The sequence below is a fragment of the Dromiciops gliroides genome, chromosome 1 (genome assembly GCF_019393635.1).
Source record: "Dromiciops gliroides isolate mDroGli1 chromosome 1, mDroGli1.pri, whole genome shotgun sequence".
NCBI lineage: Eukaryota > Metazoa > Chordata > Mammalia > Microbiotheria > Microbiotheriidae > Dromiciops > Dromiciops gliroides.
The window spans coordinates 641564737-641584032 of record NC_057861.1 but is presented as its reverse complement, the minus strand read 5'-3'; the positions used below and the strand labels follow the sequence as shown (position 1 = coordinate 641584032).

The 19296-nt window shown below is 37.5% G+C and overlaps 1 protein-coding gene across 2 annotated transcripts in view; it reads left to right on the top strand.

Moving 5' to 3' along the window:
* The window catches only part of KIAA2026 (KIAA2026 ortholog), an 88742-nt gene extending 79407 nt beyond the window's left edge, over positions 1 to 9335 (top strand). For both annotated transcript variants that reach the window (XM_043963234.1, XM_043963225.1), the window contains 2 exons: positions 2568 to 2755; positions 4463 to 9335. In XM_043963234.1, the coding sequence (XP_043819169.1) occupies positions 2568 to 2755; positions 4463 to 8148 (3874 nt within the window). In that variant the 3' untranslated portion in view covers positions 8149 to 9335. The remainder of the gene's footprint in view (positions 1 to 2567; positions 2756 to 4462) is intronic.
* Positions 9336 to 19296: the final 9961 nt, after the last annotated feature.

Here is a 19296-nt window from a genome sequence, read left to right as displayed (position 1 = left end):
AAGTCCTAGGGAGTTACCTGAGGTATATATAGATTCAGTGATATCCCTCAGGTCAGGTAGCTAGTAAATGTCAGAGATAGAAGTTAAACTTGGGTCTTCCTTACTCCAAGCCCAGTCCTCTATCTGCTACACAAGGCATCTTCTGAACACAGAGATATGAGCTTATAAAACAGATAAAGTAGGAGATATTTGTTCACATTCAACAAATTAAGTGCTTCCTGTATACAGAGCACAGTGCTAGGTTACAGGGGAGGTATATAGTTTCTATAGTAAACTATATTTCCTCTCATGTAGCTTACAGTCTAGTACAAGGGTAAGAAAAAGACATAACCATAATAACATTATGTAATTGTATCTAATAGAAAGTAGAGTGTCCTGATGGAAGGTTATACCTAGGGGTATTGGGGAAGACTTTATAGATGTCATTTGATTTAGTCTTTAAAGAATGCCTGGGGGCAGCTAGATGGCGCAGTGGTTAAAGCACTGGTCCTGGATTCAGGAGTACCTGAGTTCAAATCGAGCCTCAGACACTTGACACTTACTAGCTGTGTGACCCTGGGCAAGTTACTTAACCCCCATTGCCCAGCCAAAAAAAAAAAAAAGAACGAAAAAAAGAATGCCTAATAGTTAAAGATGGGAAAATAGAATATTCAAAGGTTTAACAGGAATGAGCAAAGGTATGGAATCACAAGGAACACAGAGACTGTCCAGGAGGAAGAGTAGTCTAGTTAAGAGTAGAGCATAAAATGTGGAACACAATAATTGAATAAGATGATACTGGAAAAGTAGAGAAGGCTCTCAGTTCTAGAGGCCTTAAATGCCAGGTCACCGGGTTGAACTTTAATTGGTAGACTATATAGAAACATGGGAGTTTATTGAGCCTCTCAGAGGAGTGACATTACTAAAACCATACAAAAGAAATATTTTTATAGCAACAACAGTATGAAAGACAGATTATAGGAAACATGGAGAAATGATAAAACTTAGTAAACTATTGGAATTGTCCAGTTAGGTAGTAACGAGGGCCTTCCTTGATGGGGACAAAAATAGAAAGGGGAGGGATAGATGTGAGAAATGTTGCAGAATTGGACTCCACAGGTTTTGATAATTGCTTCTTACCTCTTCTAAACTTTCATTTTCAAAGATATGCCCAAGGTTCTAAATCTGGGAGATGGGGTGAAAAGTGGTGTCATAGACAGAGAAATAGTAACATTGGAAAGAGAAGATTAAGGGGGAAATCCGGCCTCAGACACTTAACACTTACTAGCTATGTGACCCTGGGCAAGTCACTTAACCCTAATTGCCTCACCAAAACAACAACAACAAACAAAAACAAAGAATAATATTGGTTGAAAAGTTCTAGGACATAAGGGAATTTGTTGAGAATACAGTGGTAATCTCAGAGTGGATAGAACACCTGCCCTGCATTCGGGAGGACCTGAGTTCAAATCTGGCCTCAGACACTTGACACTTACTAGCTGTGTGACCCTGGGCAAGTCACTTAACCTCAATTGCCTCACCAAAAAAAAAAAAAAAATAGAGCTGAGAATATTCTTAAATTTCCTATGGAATTAAACAAAAAGTGAGATGCCTTAGTTTATGTAAGAGTTTCTTTATAGATGATTACTTGGAAAAAAGTTAAGTTTGAAGCTTGAGGTATAAGGGCAAAGAAACTCCAAGCTGAAGGCTAGGAATGATTGCCAGTTGAACTTCAAGCAGCAAATGAAGATGAAACATTTTCCCATTAGCTTATTTTAATGATGCTTTAATTTATGCACAAATGTTTCAGGAACACTTCTCTTATGTAAAGCAAATCATTCCAGTTGTTATCTCAGCTTTCTCTTCCTTAGGCTTCTATTTTTAAAATTACAGTGAGATAATAAATTATTAATTACCATTTAAAATATTGGAGTTGGGAAATTTAGGATGGATTTTACTCTTGCTAAAATTCACATAATTATAGATACTAGTACTTGAAATTTATTCAACTTTTGTTGTTGTTCTGAGAATAAGCCTGTCTATTATTTTCTTGTGAATTTATTGAAAGTAACTCTGACCAGTATATAGACCAAATCAACATAGCTAAACAAAAAACATTTTATCATTATTCCACAGGTTACTTATAGAGCAAACTTGGCCTAATAGAGGTATCTTCAAAGAGGAACAAGAGTGAAGTACTCAATACTAATCTGCTTTATAACAGAAATTACAATTGTAACTTAAGAAAACTGTCTTCTTTTCTGTCTTTGTTGTCTTCTCTGTGTTTTCTTTGTCACTGTGCAAAGCTTTTAAGTATTTCAAGACACATTTGAGACGTCGTTTGAGTCGGAATTTTAAACATTCTATCTATAAAATTGAATAATTTACCCAGGGGCCGCTAGGTGGCGCAGTGGATAGAGCATGGGCCCTGGAGTCAGGAGTACCTGAGTTCAAATCCGGCCTCAGACACTTAACACTAGCTGTGTGACCCTCGGCAAGTCACTTAACCCCAATTGCCTCACTTAAAAAAAAAAAAATTACCCAAAATGTTTGAAAATAAAAGTTTTGTTTTGCATATTTTGTTTTAGGAGCCGACTGAAGAAAGACTATGATGATTTCAAAAGACAACCAGATCATGATAAATTTACCCGAGAACTATGGACTAATGAAGAAGGTGAAGGAGAGCCTGGAAAAGAATCTCCTAGAGTAGAAATCTTTAAATCTCTAGAATCAGCAGACCCTCTGGATATTCTAGAGAAAGAACATCTTGATTCTGGTAAGTACTCAATTCTTTTTTAAAAATCATCACTATAAAGTGGAGGTGAGTTTATTTTTATAAGTTTACATGAGTGCATATGAATTTTGATTAAGAATGTTTGGTGATTTTTTTTTTTAATTTTTTTTTTGGTGAGGCAGTTGGGGTTAAGTGACTTGCCCAGGGTCACACAGCTAGTAAGTGTTAAGTGTCTGAGGCCAGATTTGAACTCAGGTCCTCCTGACTCCAGGGCCGATGCTCTATCCACTGCACCACCTAGTTGCCCCATTTGGTGGTATTTTAATAATTCAATGGTTTTATCAAATGTTCTTTCAGTGTTTCAGTGAACTTTTTTTTTTTTAAACTGCTGCTATTGTAACTTGCTTCTGCCCTGGTACCATAGTTTTTAAAACTCTGGGAATTTTTACATCCTTATGTTACAGCATACAGTTAAGGGGCCCTGGAATCAAGAAGGCCTATTATTCAAACCCAGCCTCAGACATATACTAGCTATGTGGACAGGTTGCTTAACCATTGTCTTAGTTTCCTCAGCTCTAAATTGAGAATAATTATTGCACAGTTGTGGTGAAAATCAGACAATATCTGTGAAGCACTTAACACAGTGTCTGGTCCATGGAGGGCACTATATAAATGCTAGCCACTATTATTTTTATTTATTTGTTTGTTTGTTTGTTTTGGTGAGGCAATTGGGGTTAAGTGGCTTGCCCAGGGTCACACAGCTACTAAGTGTCAAGTGTCTAAGGCCAGATTTAAACTCAGATCCTCCTGAATCCAGGGCTGGTACTTTATCCAGTGCACCACCTAGCTGCCCCTGCCACTATTATTTTTAATATTATCATCATCATCATCATCAACAACAGCAAACTACCCTTAATTGAAAGGTACTTTCTGGGGAGTTTGTCCTGTCCCTTCCTTTTTCATTTTGGTACAAGAAATATATTTCTTGAGCACCACCATGTTTTATTGTGGTAAGTTTTAAATGAAAAAAGTAAGGTTCCTAATATTAAATAAACTTTTTACCACAACATTTTTCTTCCCCTCCTCCCCCTTCCGTTGTGGAAAGGTGACTAAGAAGAACCAAAACCTATCACAAAAATAACTTAAATAAGTGTTTTCAATTCCATAAATGCTTATAAAAATTAATTATAACAAAGGTGCTTTCCTGTTATTCTCCATTTCTGTGGAAAATAGAACAAGGACAAATGGGTTCTCATCAAACCAATTTAGATTTTTTTTTAAATTCATGACTTAGAAAGGTAAACAAGCATCTAGAACAAGCATTCGTGAAACTTAATTTTTTTTTTTACCCCTAAGAACTTTAAAATAGATAAAACAATTAAAGACTCTACTAGAGCCATGGTCATTCCCTCATAGAGTGAGTCAAGTTGCCTGCCTTAAACTGTATTACCACTTGAAAGTAAAGAAGAAACCATTTTCACATTAACATTTATTTGCATATGAAAATCCTTATGCATTGTTACTATTTCCACTATCACAATCCATATTCAATTTTAATAAGTGGGTATTTTTGTATTAACTTCATGATATTTTTACCTTGTTGCTTGGCCAAGCAATTTGATTAAATATTCATTTTGCTTTTTGTTGTTTTAAAGGTATGGAAACTTAGCTGTTCAGCCATAAATGTTTTGTATAGCAACTAGCATGTTGTTGGGACATAAACAAAATACTTGTTTTTATATTTTTCAGATGATATGAAACTGTCAGAAATTGATTTTCCTGTGGGCAGAAACAGGCTGTTAAAAAAAGAATTGCCTTTGAAAGATGTACAGAAGACACTGCCTAAAGCACTTAAACGACAGTCCAAACAAAATAGTTTTCTGGATGATAGCACAAAAGAGCTTTCACCACGGAAGAAAGCAAAACTAAGCACAAATGAAACTGCAATTGAGAACTTAGAAGGTGGTATGCAGGCTGACTTTTGTTTGAATGAGTCCAAGCAAATAGAGCCACCATCTCCTGAGACTTTTGCCCCAGTAGACTCAACCGCATCTGTATCCACTTTCCTGAAAGGGACCAAACCTATTCAGGCTTTGCTTGCAAAGAATATTGGGAACAAAGTGACCTTAACAAATCAGCTGCCAACTTCCATAAGTAGGAATGTACCTGCCTTGGAAAAATCAGTTACATCTTCTACAGAAGCAAGCCCAATAAAGCCAGCATTGACCTGCCAGACCAGTACTAAGGGTCCTTTACAGATGGTGTACAAAATGCCCTGTGGCCAGTGTGTGCCAATAGATCTTCATAATAGTTCTGTTAAGATTCAGATGCAACCTGTGACAGATCCTAAAACAGGAGAGAAAGTCATGCAGCAAGTTCTTATTCTGCCTAAAAATTTTCTGATTCAGCACAAAGAAGGAAAGGCTGTTGTTGCAAAAGAAATCCAGTCATTTCAGCAAAAGTGTCCAGAACAGAATTGTTCATCTTTCCCACAGACTACAAACGTAAACTCTTCTTTAGCACCAGTTCTTGTAAACCCAAATGGAAATATTTCAGCCCAACTGTCTAATACAACTTTCAACAAGGGTATTACATCTTTACCAAATGTGAATAGTTCACGACCACAGACTTTGCCCTCCGTAACTTCAGCAAGTAATTTAGCACTACCAGTTAAAATAAGCCAAAGTGAAACTGGAAAAGTTAAGAACATAGTTTCCACAACCACATTCCCCCGACCTGTTGCCTCACCCACTATTTCCTCAACAGTTCAGCCTCTAATATCAGCAGCAACACTAAGTGGATCTACAAATCCTAATAGTTCCCTTCACAGTTTAGCATCACAGCCAACTACTGACTCTTCTGATGCAAAGCAAGAACTTAAAACTGTGTGTATAAGAGATTCACAATCAATCCTTGTCAGGACACGTGGTGGAAACACCGGGGTTGTAAAAGTGCAGACCAATCCAGATCAGAATTCACCTAATAATTTATCTCCAAATTCAGTTTTCACATTTACCCCTCAGCTTCAGGCATTTCTGGTGCCCAAGTCTACCGCTTTGTCATCCTCCACCTTTTCACCAGTAGCAGCAGCAACAGCTACATCTTGTCTCCCTCCTTTTGCCCAATCTCCTGTCTCTGGGTTCGTGCCCCCACCATCTTCTGTTTCCATTCCAGCCCTCCCTTCTGGTTTTAATCAGACAACAGGGAAGAACCTCAAGCTTACCTTAGGCCAACCTTCTTGCAGTAATAATTTGGGTCAAATGGTAGATAAAACTGCACCAGTGTCCTCTTCTTCCTCCTGCATGCCCTCTGCTTCTTCTGGCCCTCTGTTGCAATCAACAACAAGCAATTCAGTTAATGTAATAAGCATTTCAACAGGAAATTTTGGACAAACCAACACAAATATTATCCATGCTCCAACTACACAGCAACAGGTAGATTATAAAACAAAGAATTACCCTGTTACACCACCTGAGTCAACTACAGCAACAAGTGGAGACATGATCAGTGGTCCTCCAGTTCAGAAACTCATGTTGGTTACAACTCCATCTATTCTTTCCCCTTGTGGTAGTGCTGCAGTTAACATGGTGCCTACACCAACATCCACTGGTGTTTCTACCCAGAAATTAGTTTTCATTAATGCTCCAATGTCCAGTGGCACTTCAACTCCAACTATAATTGCAGAATCATTAAAGCAAGCCAGACCTCCCTCCATGAGCAAAACCTATGTTAAGACCACAGAACAACCTCAAATAGTGCTAATTCCATCTTCAGTGGGAGCCCCAATAAAAATAAATTCATCACCTACTGTATCTCAAATAAAAGATGTAAAAATTGGACTGAACATAGGCCAAGCCATTGTAAATACTACAGGCAGTGCTCCAAATGTACCATCAATTAACATACTACAGAATGTAACTCCAAAAGGAGCAGAAGAAAAAGGCAGCAAAAACTTTATTTTGCCCTTGTCAACAAGTGGTAGTTCAGTTCCAGTAAGCTCAAGTTTTATGAATCAAAATGTCACACCCCTTAATGAACCAGTGGTTTCTACAACAAGAGCAGTTAACATGTTTTCGGTAACAGCAAATACATCTTTGACTTCTCTTTCAACGACCTCAAGTTGTGCTTCAATTGGGACACGACCCACAGTTTTGGTTAGTGGAAATGAAACTTCTTCAAGAATTATGCCAATTTTAACAAACAGACTGTGTACATCAAATATTGGAAATACTGTGGCTATTTCAACTGTGAAAACAGGGCATCTTGCATCATCTGTGCTGATTTCAACCACTCAACCAACAGTGTCTCCTCAGTGTTTAACATCAGCTTTACAGATCCCAGTTACTGTTGCCTTGCCGCCTCCTGTCACTGCATCTCCTAAAATAATCAACACACTTCCCCAATTGGCAGCAGTTCCAGGTGCCACACATCCTGTCCCCCTTCCTAAAAGACAATCACAGAATTTTGTCCAGTTTCAATCACCAGGGATTTCAGCTACAGTGCCATCAAATGCAAACACAAATAAACCTCAAACTGTATTACCATCTGCTTCATTGAATGCAGGTAAAATAATTAGTTTTTCCAACTTTGCTTCTCTGCCAAACCAGCAAATGCCTCCAACTTTAGTAAAATCAGCTCATACTTACAGTTGTGCTCCAGGTGCCTCTGCCATTCAGACTGCTACTGCACCTTCAAATGTAACTAATTTGGTAGGGGGTCAGTTAAATGAACCTTGTATTCAGCAAAAAATAGTTATCAATACTAGTACACCTTTGGCACCTGGGACTCAGATCATGATTAATGGCACCCGATTTATTGTTCCTCCACAAGGTCTTGGAGCTGGCAGTCATGTTCTTCTCATTTCTACTAATCCAAAATATGGACCTCCTTTAGCCCTTAATGGTCAAGGTATTCAGCCTGCAGCTCCTGATAATCTTGTACAGAAGATTACATTAGCACCAAGTAATTCTTTAAGTTGGCAACCTGCAAAACATCCCCTAAAAAGCTCTACAAAAATTGTGAACTCTCTTGGGAATGCAAGCACTGTACCTGTTGTACATGCAACACCCCAAGTAGTAAACACAACTGCTAAAGTGTCTGCTCCAACCCCTGTACCAACAGTGTCATTAACTTCAGTAATAAAACCTCCTCCATCTACTCTTTTAGCTAAAACTTCTTTGGTTTCTGCAGTACATGCTGGTAACCCTCAGTTGCCAAGTAGTGCGTCAGTATTCCATTTGGACACATCAGTAAAAAAACTGTTGGTTAGCCCAGAAGGAGCTATTTTGAATGCCATAAATACTCCAGCATCTAAGGTTTCTTCACTGTCTTCATCTCTTTCGCATATTGTAGTATCTGCTAGCCGAAATTCTGCCACCGTCTTCCCTACTTTTCCGTCATCTGGCTTAGAAAAGCCTGACACAGCTGCATCTTGAATTTAGACTAAATGAGCCAGTTTTAAATATTGGGGCATTGTTTTGACTCCCAAATAAATTTTAACTGTTTATTATACTGTTGAAAACATACTATATACATAGTTGATTTTTTTTTCCTATATCTTTTCATTAGATTACCACAGGGTTTTGTTTGCTTGGGGAGGGAAAAGTATGTTATATTTCACTCAAATGTATGGGTATGTTTTCAAGGGTTGTTTGTTTGATAAAGGTCAGGAATGACCTGTCTACATACATTACACAAGTCAAGTTTGACGAGTTTAGAATAATCTAGCCTTTTGCACATTTGCATTGACTTGTTTCCTCTTGAATTTGAACTGTTGCAGCGTGTCTACCATACAGTAATCTGTGTCTTTCATTTGTGAGATCTTATTTTTGTTTCTGTAAAATATATATATTTATGCATTATAAAAATGCAGTCCACGTTGTAAAATTGTACATATTCCCGAATCCCTAACAATCTGTACTAAACTATATGTACAAAGAACTATGCTGTCTTATTTATGTTTTGTTTACATAATGTATAGTTTTTTAAGTATTTTAGTAATTTTGGACCAGTGTACTGTTAGCAACAATGCAGAAGGATCTGCATGTAATAAAAAGAAGTTGCTGTATTTCTTTGTTTGAATAATATTTCTAAAGTGTGTGCTTGGAGCAGCTTAGAAGAAATACATATCTACTGTGACAGACTACATAAATTAAGAAAATTCCTTAACAAAAGCAAAAATAACTAGGAAATTTGACTCATGTTTCTCCATGGTCTGCCTGAGATTGGACTCTGATACTATTTAACTTTTTCCAGGTTTTGGTTGTTTTTAAATCCAAACTTGGATTTAAAATCATGACATACTGGCCAAAAGAAAAGTTCATTTTTAAAAGCAAGCTAATTTTCAGCCAATTTCTGCACATTCCAAAATATGCTTTAGATTTATGACAGTTGGTCCTCTGGAAAACTCAAAAGTACATAAAAACTGCTTTGGATACAGAATGAAAGGATAGTGTGGACCAGGTGATTTTTAAATTTTTCACTATTGCTTTTGGGATTACAGAGAAAAATCATTAAATTCCTTTTCAAACCAAGTTTTTTCATATTTGCTGATGTTTATGTTTGACTCTATTGTGATGTTAACAACAAAAGAAAATGCATTGTAAAGGAATGTTTTCCCGAGTATGAATGAAAAAGTTTCAGGGCCATTATTCAAAAATATTTAAAATACAGTATTTGATTTCCTTGAGATCAGAGAATATACCTTCTACATCTTTGTATTCACTGATTAGAATTTGAAAGGACATCAGTGGCTATCAGTTCTACTCACACCCCACAAAGAATCCCCATAAAACATTGAGCAAATGGCCATCCAGGTGTTGCTTGAAAACCACCAAAGAGAGAAGACCCACTGCCTCTGCAACTCCCATCCCTTGTTCATGGCTCTGTCCACTAAGGCCCAGCAGAATGAGTATAATCCCTCTTTTATATAATATAGCCCTTCTAATGCTTAGAGTATTACAGGACCATGGAATTGAAAAGAACTTTGTCATCTAGTCTAGCCTTCTTGTTTTATAGATGAGGAGAATGAGGTCTATGAAAGCTGTGACAGCCTCCTGTCACTTGATTAAAGCTATGCTGTCCCATCTAATATATCCCTAGGTCCTTCAATCCAGTCTCATATGGCATCACGGACTGAAGGCCTCTCACCTCCTGATTGCCTTCCTTTGATGCTTCCAGATTATCAGCATTCTTCCTAAACTAGCACCTAGAGCTGAATTAGTGCTCCGGAGGTGGCCTGACCAGGATAGAAAACAGCAGAACTCTTAACTTACTTATTCCTAGAAGGTGTGGCTCACAATGCAGTCCAAAGTCACTTTTTTTTTTTTTGGCCAACACACCACACTACTGATTCATATTGAGCTTATAATTCACCAAAACCCCTAGATATTTTTTCTTACAAATTGCTATCCAACTAAGCCTTCTCAATCATATAGTTTGTGAAATTGGGGTTTTTGAACTCAAGCTTAAGAATTTGCATTTTTCCTTATTAAATTTCATCTTATTGGATTCATCCTGTATTAACAACTTCAAGGCTTTTGGGGATTCTAACATTAATTATGGTAGCCGTCTTCAGTTTTGTGTCATCTGTAGATTTCATAAGAGTATACTCGTTAAACACAAGGCCAAGCTCAAATCACTGTAGCACTGTACCAAGGACCTTCTAAGTTGTCCTTAAACTATTCAACTCTCTTGTTCTGGCTGTACAACCAGTTCTGAATTGGTATGATTGTACTATTGTCTAGTGCCTTTCTCCATCCATAGCATAAGCTATTTGATCAGACGCTGTGCTAAAATCTAGGCAAAATTTATCTATAGCATTACCTAATGCTCCAGCTTAGTAACCCAGTCAAAAAACAAAGAATGGTTAATCTGGTAGGAAGGGTTCTTTTTTTTTTTTTTTTTTTGGTGAGGCAGTTGGGGTTAAGTGACTTGCCCAGGGTCACACAGCTAGTAAGTGGTAAGTGTCTGAGGCTGGATTTGAACTCAGGTACTCCTGACTCCAGGGCTGGTGCTCTATCCACTGCGCCACTTAGGAAAGGTTCTTAATGAAGTCATGCCTGCTTTTTGGAATCCCTGCTTTTCTAGTTCCTCACTATCTCTTAATACTTTATCTTAGAACTTTCCCTGAAATCTCAGACAAGCTTACCGGCCTATAATTTGTCCACCTTATTTCCTTCTTTCTTGTTGAGAACTGGGACATTTGCCCTCCCATCTCGTAGAGCCTTTCTGGTCTTCATGACATTTCAGTTGACAATGGAGCAACAAAGTCATCTGTCAGTTCTTGCTATAGTACTTAGTGCAAACCAGATGACTTGAATTCACCAAGGACAGCTGCTTGTCCTCTTATTTAAAATGGGTATGAACTCCCAGTTGCTGTTTCTATTTTGCCCTTTATAATCAAAAGTCTCCTTGGCAGAGATAACGTGGTCAGAATCAAGCAGCTGTGCTTTCTGTTACCAAGTGTTGTCTCATTGAACCCCAAGCAGTCATGTAAGCATCTCTGACCCTCCTCCTTCCACCAGAATGGCTTTTTTATTTAAAAACTTTTTTGTTGTCTTTACATTTTCCTTGACAACTTAAGCATATTCTGAGCTTTACCACGCTCCTGAGACACTTATTACAGGACCTTACCATAATTCTGTAATCAACCTCTCTTACTTTTCCATCTCTTATGCATGATTTTCAAAACAATCTAAGTTGGCTGATGAGTTCTCTGTGTCCACAACAGTTTTTTAGATAAATCCCCATTTTCATTCTCATCAAAATAGCTTCCTTTTGTTTCTTCAGAATTTTTCAGAGTTTTCCATCCCTCCTGTGCTGATTGGCTCATAGAACGTTAACCCAGGGGCAGCTAGGTGGCACAGTGGATAAAGCACCGGCCCTGGATTCAGAAGGACCTGAGTTCAAATCTGACCTCAGACAATACACTAGCTGTGTGACCCTGGGCAAGTCACTTAATCCTCATTGCCTTACCAAAAAAACAAAAAAAAGAATGTTAACCCATTAGATCATTCCTACCTGTCCTCCCTCAGTGCATTACAATATGCTCTCCTGAAAACTAGGGTACGTTTCAGACTACACCTAGATTTCCTTAATCACAAATTCTGAAGGGTCTTTTCCCGTATCACTTCCACCAAGCATCCAGATGCAAATTTGAATTCTCACTGATTCCTCTACCTTTTAAAGTATGAAAATAAGACAAAGGCATAAAGAATTATAGGTGTTTTCTGCTTTTGACAAAATTCTAGCAAATCTCTGAATAACAGAAGCCTGCTGTGCCTCCCTGCCCCATATTTCTACTATGCTATGCCTCTACATGGCATGTTTCTCAAACTTGTTTTCTCTTTCTGTTCAACAGTTTTGTGGTTTACGCTAATGATAAAAATAATTTTTATTTCTCTTCATATGCTCCTTGGATTTCATTACATCAGTATATCTTACTAATATGCAATATTGACTTTCAACCCTTTCCCTCTTTTAACCTGTCTTGTTGCTTTTGAATAAAGCATATATACTTATCCAGGACCATATTCCAATCCTAGGTTTCATCCCACCAAGTCTCACCAATTATCTGTGAGGTCAAATTTACTTATATACATTAGGATCTCTAGTTTCCCCCCATTCAATAGTACCTTTTTTTTTTTTTAAGAGTATATGTTAGGGGGCGGCTAGGTGGCGCAGTGGATGAAGCACAGGCCCTGGATTCAGGAGTACCTGAGTTCAAATCCGGCCTCTTGACACTTACTAGCTGTGTGACCCTGGGCAAGTCACTTAACCCCCATTGCCCTGCAAGAAAAAAAAAAAGAGTATATGTTAGAGCAGGATGTGGGGGTTTTTAATCCCAGTTTCATCGATGTGAGGAGCTTTTTGAATGTGGAGATTCCTTCTACCAATGCAGATCAGCAAATCCTATGTAAATTATAGTCCTAGAAAGTGACTAGTCACTGAGAAATCGAATGAGCTGTCATACAATTAATTTGTGTCAGATGTAAGACTAGAACTCAGTTCTGCATCGAAGACTATCCTATCCAATATACCACACTGACTTTCACCCCATTTGTGTCAATAAGTATTTTGTAGATAAATTAATGTACCCAAATACCTGAATTTTTAAATGATTCAAAATTTCATCTTGAAAACAGTCATTACATGTAGCTTTTCAGTTTTGTAACTAATCTTCATTCTTAGGCTGACTTCCCTTCAGTTTCTAAGCACATTCCCAGGGCTATCTTTCACTTTTCAGATAATATATGGTAGAAAAAAATACAAACCAGTTTTAGTTATTAGTCCAAGGAAAACATAATTAAGAAAAATATGTTATAAATATAACATGTTCTAAAAACCAAGCAGTTTTAAAATTACCTACTATTTGGGACTTTTCATAGCAACCTTTTTCCCTCCTTTGATCTCTTACTTCCTACAACATAGAAATTTCAGAACTCCCTGAAAAGCAGTTGTGAAAATGAGTTTTCAATCACTCAGAATTCTTTTGACTCCTCATTATTGATTTTAAAATATCCTGGACTTCAGAGTGAATGTAAATTAGTTAGTGTTGTTAACATATCAGACACAGTAGATGGCTTATTATGCTTCCTAAAATTAAGGTTTCCTTTTAAAATGACATTCTTCACACTTTACCAGATCTATATCTAGGGCCAATAACATGCAAGGGGAGAAATAAACAACAAAATCCTTTTCTCCGTTCCAGGTTTAAAGGGGCAATTTGGATTTCTGATATCTTGGATGAAGAATAAGTTGAGTTTTTTAGTTCTGTTTTTATGGCACATAATAACATTCCTAATAGGTCAGTTATCTGGAAAAATTAATTTCAACATAGCATTGAAATGAGAATAAAGATTCCTGTGCATCAGAGTGGTTACACTTCTAAGATTTATATAAAATTGGACCTATTTTTGATGGCCAGACCATAAAAAAATTAAAGTTAGATTAAATACATTGAATTAATGTGCCTCCTCCCATTGTTCTTTATCTTGGAGGACACACTATATTTTGTTGGGGGGGGTTAATTTATTTGGAATTTTTCCCCCAAGTTACATGTAAAAACAAATTTTATCATCAATTTTTAAAACTTTGTGTTCCAAATTCTCTTCCTCCTTCCCTCCCCACCCCCTTAAGAGCTCAAGCAATTCAATATAAGTTATACATGTGCAGTCATACAAAACAGACACATTATATTTTTCATATAATTGAGTTCATTTGAGTGTTGCCTTTAGCAAACCTAAAATTATATAATTAAGGCATGAAAACATTGACTTTTACTTGTCAATAAGGTCTTTAGGTCTTATCCCACACCAAGGCACCAGTTTTGTTTGATATTGAGTAATTAGAGTTGCTAGATAAAATTTTTGTCATTTTAAATATAGTATTGTATATACATTCTCAAGTAATTAAAATGCTTTCTTGTTCAGGTAGGTCAGTTTCATATAAATAAAACCAGGGGAAACATGGAAACAGTAATAGTACACAAATAACTCTTAGAAAATTGTTTTCTTTAGTTGTAACCAAAAATGGCACCTGCTTTCCCTCTGTACAATGTAGAATTAATCTCCAGCAATTAAATCCTATATTGTGTCTAATGTAGCCACCTCCCTCATCTTTCTTCAGTGATTCATTCTACAGTTGTTTGTCATGTGAATAATAATTACAAGATGCTCTGGAGGAAAATTTGAAGTATTATGTTCTCTCCTTATTACGGTTCTTGGATTTTAGTTAATAAAACCAGTATAAAGAACAATTGCAAAATAATAGGTGAATTGCTAGATAATTAGTTTATGCTAATATCTGCTTCATCGTGTGTGTGTGTGTGTGTGTGTGTGTGTGTGTGTGTGTGTGTGTGTGTGTAGGTCTAGACCTATGATTTCATTTGCTTTGGGAAACTCCCTTCACAAATGCAGATTAGCAATTTATTTGTAACTTAGAGTTTTAATGAGTTGCCTGACCATTAAAATGTTAATGGACTTACCCATGAGCATCACAACCTAATATATGTCAGCAGGAATGGAACAGATCTTCCTGACTAAAGATATCCCTTTTACACATTCCATGCTACCTATCAACTGGTTTGTTCTCTCCCAGCCTTTCTCCTTTTCAGTGTCCCAGTTTCCTTTTTGCTTGACAGACATAGCCTGACGAGGTAGCTCCCAAGGGGTGGCCAGTGGCCTTCAGAGGTCCTGAGATCACCAAGCCAGCAGTCCCTGAGCATAAGGAAATGTTGTACCTCAAGTATAGGTGTGGGTGTAGAGTATACATGCAGAATTCTATTGTGGAGATGACTTGGTTCATGAAGGCCATACCAGCAAAGCCAAATCTCTAGCAGCTCCAGTGATGGGCCAGTATACCCATTGTCCTGGCCTCCTGCCTTTCCAGTCTTCTTATACTTTATTTACCTCTACATGTTCGATTCATTAATGCTAACCTCTTTGCTGTTCTTCCCACTAGACACTCCCATTTCCTAGCTCCAGGCATTTTTACTAGCTGTCCCCATGACTGAAATTCTCTCCCTTCTCATCTCTACCTGATTCCTTCAAGTTAAATCCCCGCTTTCTATGTGAAACTTTTTCTTGTTCCCTCTTCCAACATTTTTTTTTTTTTTTTGCAGGGTAATGAGGGTTAAGTGACTTGCCCAGGGTTACACAACTAGTGTCAAGTGTCTGAGGCTGGATTTGACCTCAGGTCCTTCTGAATCCAGGGCTGGTGCTCTATCTACTGCACCACCTAGCTGCCCCTTCTTGTTCCTTCTTAATGCTAGTGTCTTCCCTTTGAGATGATAATCGCCAATGTGTCTGGCATGTGTATTATCTGTAAACATCTTGTTTCCTGCATTAGACTGAACTCCTTGGGAGCAGAAATTGTTTTTGCCTTCTTTTCTATCCTTAGCACTTAGCACAGTGTCTGGTAAATAGTAAATACATGTTTATTAGCTTGCTCTGATCAGTTCTAGACCAATTCAGAGATGGTCATTACGAGGTTGGCCACAAGTTGATGGATGTTTTGGTGACAACAACTCTTGAAGACAAGCTATTAAATTCTAGTAGAGTTTCATTTTGTCTCACTGAAGGAAATATCCATATCAATGAAAGCACAACCTTGAGGTATTGAAATGCATATACATATGTGTGTGTGTGTGTGTATACATGTATGGATAGATAAACCACTAAAACTTAAAATTGTCCTAAGACTTTTGAGACATCCTCTGTGTGTGTATATGCACACATATATACATATGTTTATAGATATAGATATAAAACACACATATGGGGGGTATAGCAAAAAAATGAAATAGTGCCTTTTCTCAAAGAACTTACTACAGAGATATGCAGGGAAGACAGGATCAGAAAAGAGTTGGGCTGGTCTGAAAAGTTATCTTAGAAAAAAAGTAAACTAATAGTTGTCTAATAAACAACCAACAACGTGCCAAGTCTTTGCCAAACCTGTCCCAATCTTTCTAGGAGTTGTTTATAGATCAGGGGATAGAGGAAATAATGGTGATTGCTTCATCTTCCATCAGGGCCTTAGAAAATAGATCTAGTTAAGCTTGTAAAATGTCTGAAGGAGATGCGGTAGTATGTATGCATTGTGCTATGTAGGATGGCAGGATTTAGAAGCAAAAGGTTCTTTAGGAATAAACAAATGACTTAGCCTTTAAAAGTCTGCAAATCACTTTATTCATTTGAACCTCACAACAGCTCTGTGAGGTATACATTATATGTATGACTGCCCTCATTTTACAGAGGTGATCTCAGGGCTGATGCCAGCAAAGAGGCCCTAAACTTCAGCCAAAAAGCTGCCTCCCCAACAGTGACCCAAGCAGTATCCTGTGCATAACGTCTGCAGCAGCAAATTTCAGGGTAGTAGGCTTAACCCTCCTACCAGCACGACAATCAAGGATTTTAGACTTTTTATCCCAACTTTTTTATATCCCTGTTCTTTTTGAATGATACATTTCTTATAAAGGTCAGCAGATCCCTAGAGCTCTGACATGAAGAGGAATATTTGATGGTGAAGAGTTCAAGGACATCCCTCATCAAGCCAGTTCCTCTGACATTCTGATTGACGGAGAAGAAGCATTAATGCAGAGGGACATTCATTTAGTTCAGACCGTAGAAAAAAATGCATTAAATCAGCTCCAACATCGGTTTGAGGAACAAGATAGAGAAAAATCTAAATCAGATTACTGTTCTTAAACCAAGGAATGAACGCAACTATACCAGGGCAATCTGAAAGATACAGACTCCACAAAGATTTTTAAAAACTCGGTTTCATTTGAATCTAGGTAGGAGAAAAATAAAGAAAAACCACTGTTCTAGATTATATTTTTTCCCATACTTAAACCAGCAGAAAGAGAGCAGATTGTTTTCAGCATAGTTGAAGCCGAATCACAGAGCATGGACATGACGTGCGTTTTCTTATTAACTAATAAAGTCAGAGTAGAGCTATTGAAGCTCAAAATAATTATGACTTGCAGGGTGGTACACATTGTCAGAGAAAGGATTTCAATCCAGGTGTTTCTGTCTCCAAGTTCAATGCTCTTCTGAAATCCAATGAGACGTCATGACATAAAGGATCTATGCCACCCAACCTCACAACCTAGCTATCACCCTCAACTCCTCACTCTCATTCCCCATATCCATCAGTGGGCAAACTGTCATTTCTACCTTCATAAGATCTCTCAAACACCTCCCCCTTCTGTCCTCTGACACTGCCACCAACCTGTTGCAGGCCCTCAATCATTTCATGCCTGGACTAGAACAATAGCCTGCCTCTTCATTTTCATTGGCTCTCTTCAAAGCCATCTCCAATCTCCCATCTCCAATTTTCTCCTTCTCCATCCACTGTCTCCTGATTTCCTTGACTTCCTTCAAGGCCCAGTTAAAATCCTACCTTCTATAAGAAGCCTTTCCTGATTCCCCTTAAATACAGTGCCATCCCTCCATTGTTTATCTCTAATTTGTCCTGTATTTTTCTTGTTTGTGCATAGCTGTCTACACATTTTCTTCTCTTCTAAACTGTGAGCTCCTTGAAAGCAGGAACTGTCTTTTGCCTTTTTTCAATCAATACTCTTTTAATGATATTGTTTTATAGTTCTCTATCTTGGCCTTATCCTTCTGTGATTTAGGTATTAGAACTATACTTGCCTTATGAAGAGTTTTGTTACTTGGTAGGGTGCTTTCTTTCTCAATTTTCCAGAATAATTTGTATAGCATAAGTATCAATTATGCTTTAAAAGTCTAGTAGAGTTTTCCTGTCAAGATTCATCAGAAAAAGAAGCTTCCCCCTCCACCACCACCACCCCCCACTTTGGTAGTTCCTTTGCAGCTACTTCAATTTCCTTTTCTGAGACTGGATTATAGAATATCTCTATTTGACATTCTACTGGTTTCAATACTTTATTTTTTGAAGTTGTTCTTTTTGAAGTTGATTCTTTTCTGTTCCCAGCTTCTTGGACACAATAACTTATAAAATTGACCTCTCATATGACAAATGGTTATGTATGCCTTGTGTTTTAAATATTTTTAAGTAGAAATATTGTAATAGCACAGAATCAGCAAGAATGCATATGATTTCACCTTTCTGTGCCTCAGGTTTCTCATCTATAAGATGATAGGCTTGAACTAGATTACAGCTAAACAGGGGTGTGCTGGTAAATGGCTTAACAACAAGATCTCTGGGGGGAGAGGGAAAAACCCTGTGTGCAAGACACATTTTTAAATTTTAATCTTCATTATTAATATTTTCTTAATAACTTTAAGTCTAGGCAATCAACAAAACAATGAATGAAGCCCTTATTTGTAATATTTACTAATTTCTGAAGTACTATAAATATTCACATGGAAAATTAACAACCAGCTCTCATGAGCCAATTCAAATTGGATGCAACATACTCCTACATCTAGCTCTAGGCCTATAATCCTATGATTAATAATAGCACAGATTAGGTACAAAATTTTGGTGCTAGAAAGGGCCTTAGAGTTTAATCTTCCTGTTTAGGTCAATTTAATTGTCACTTCATTTTGGGAAGGGAGGGGTGCAGCAATTATCAGGGAAGCAAATACGGATGAATTAGGTGGTTTTCTCACACTCATAAATAGGTCTTTTGTGATATTTCCATAATGAAAGTTTATAACTAATAATTTTGTGCAAACTTCATGCTGATGAAGAGGAAAAGTCTATGTTCTCAACTACGTTGTAGTCTTAGCATTTTTAGCCAAAATGAAACAGTATAGAAGGAATCAAAGGCCAAAAACCACTTGTGTATCATCCCCCAAGTGATACTAATGTGGTGCAGTCATATTAAGTTGGAGTAGAAATCAACCAGAAACGGGCAGCTGGGTGGCGCAGTGGATAGAGCGCCGGCCCTGGAGTCAGGAGGACCTGAGTTCAAATCTGGCCTCAGACACTTAACACCTACTAGCTGTGTGACCCTGGGCAAGTCACTTAACCCCAATTGCCTCACCAATAAATTAATTAATTAAAAATTTAAAAAAGAAATCAACCAGAATCAATAGTTTATTGATGTGTAAAATATTACTCATTGCAACATTGCATTTAATTTTGCCATT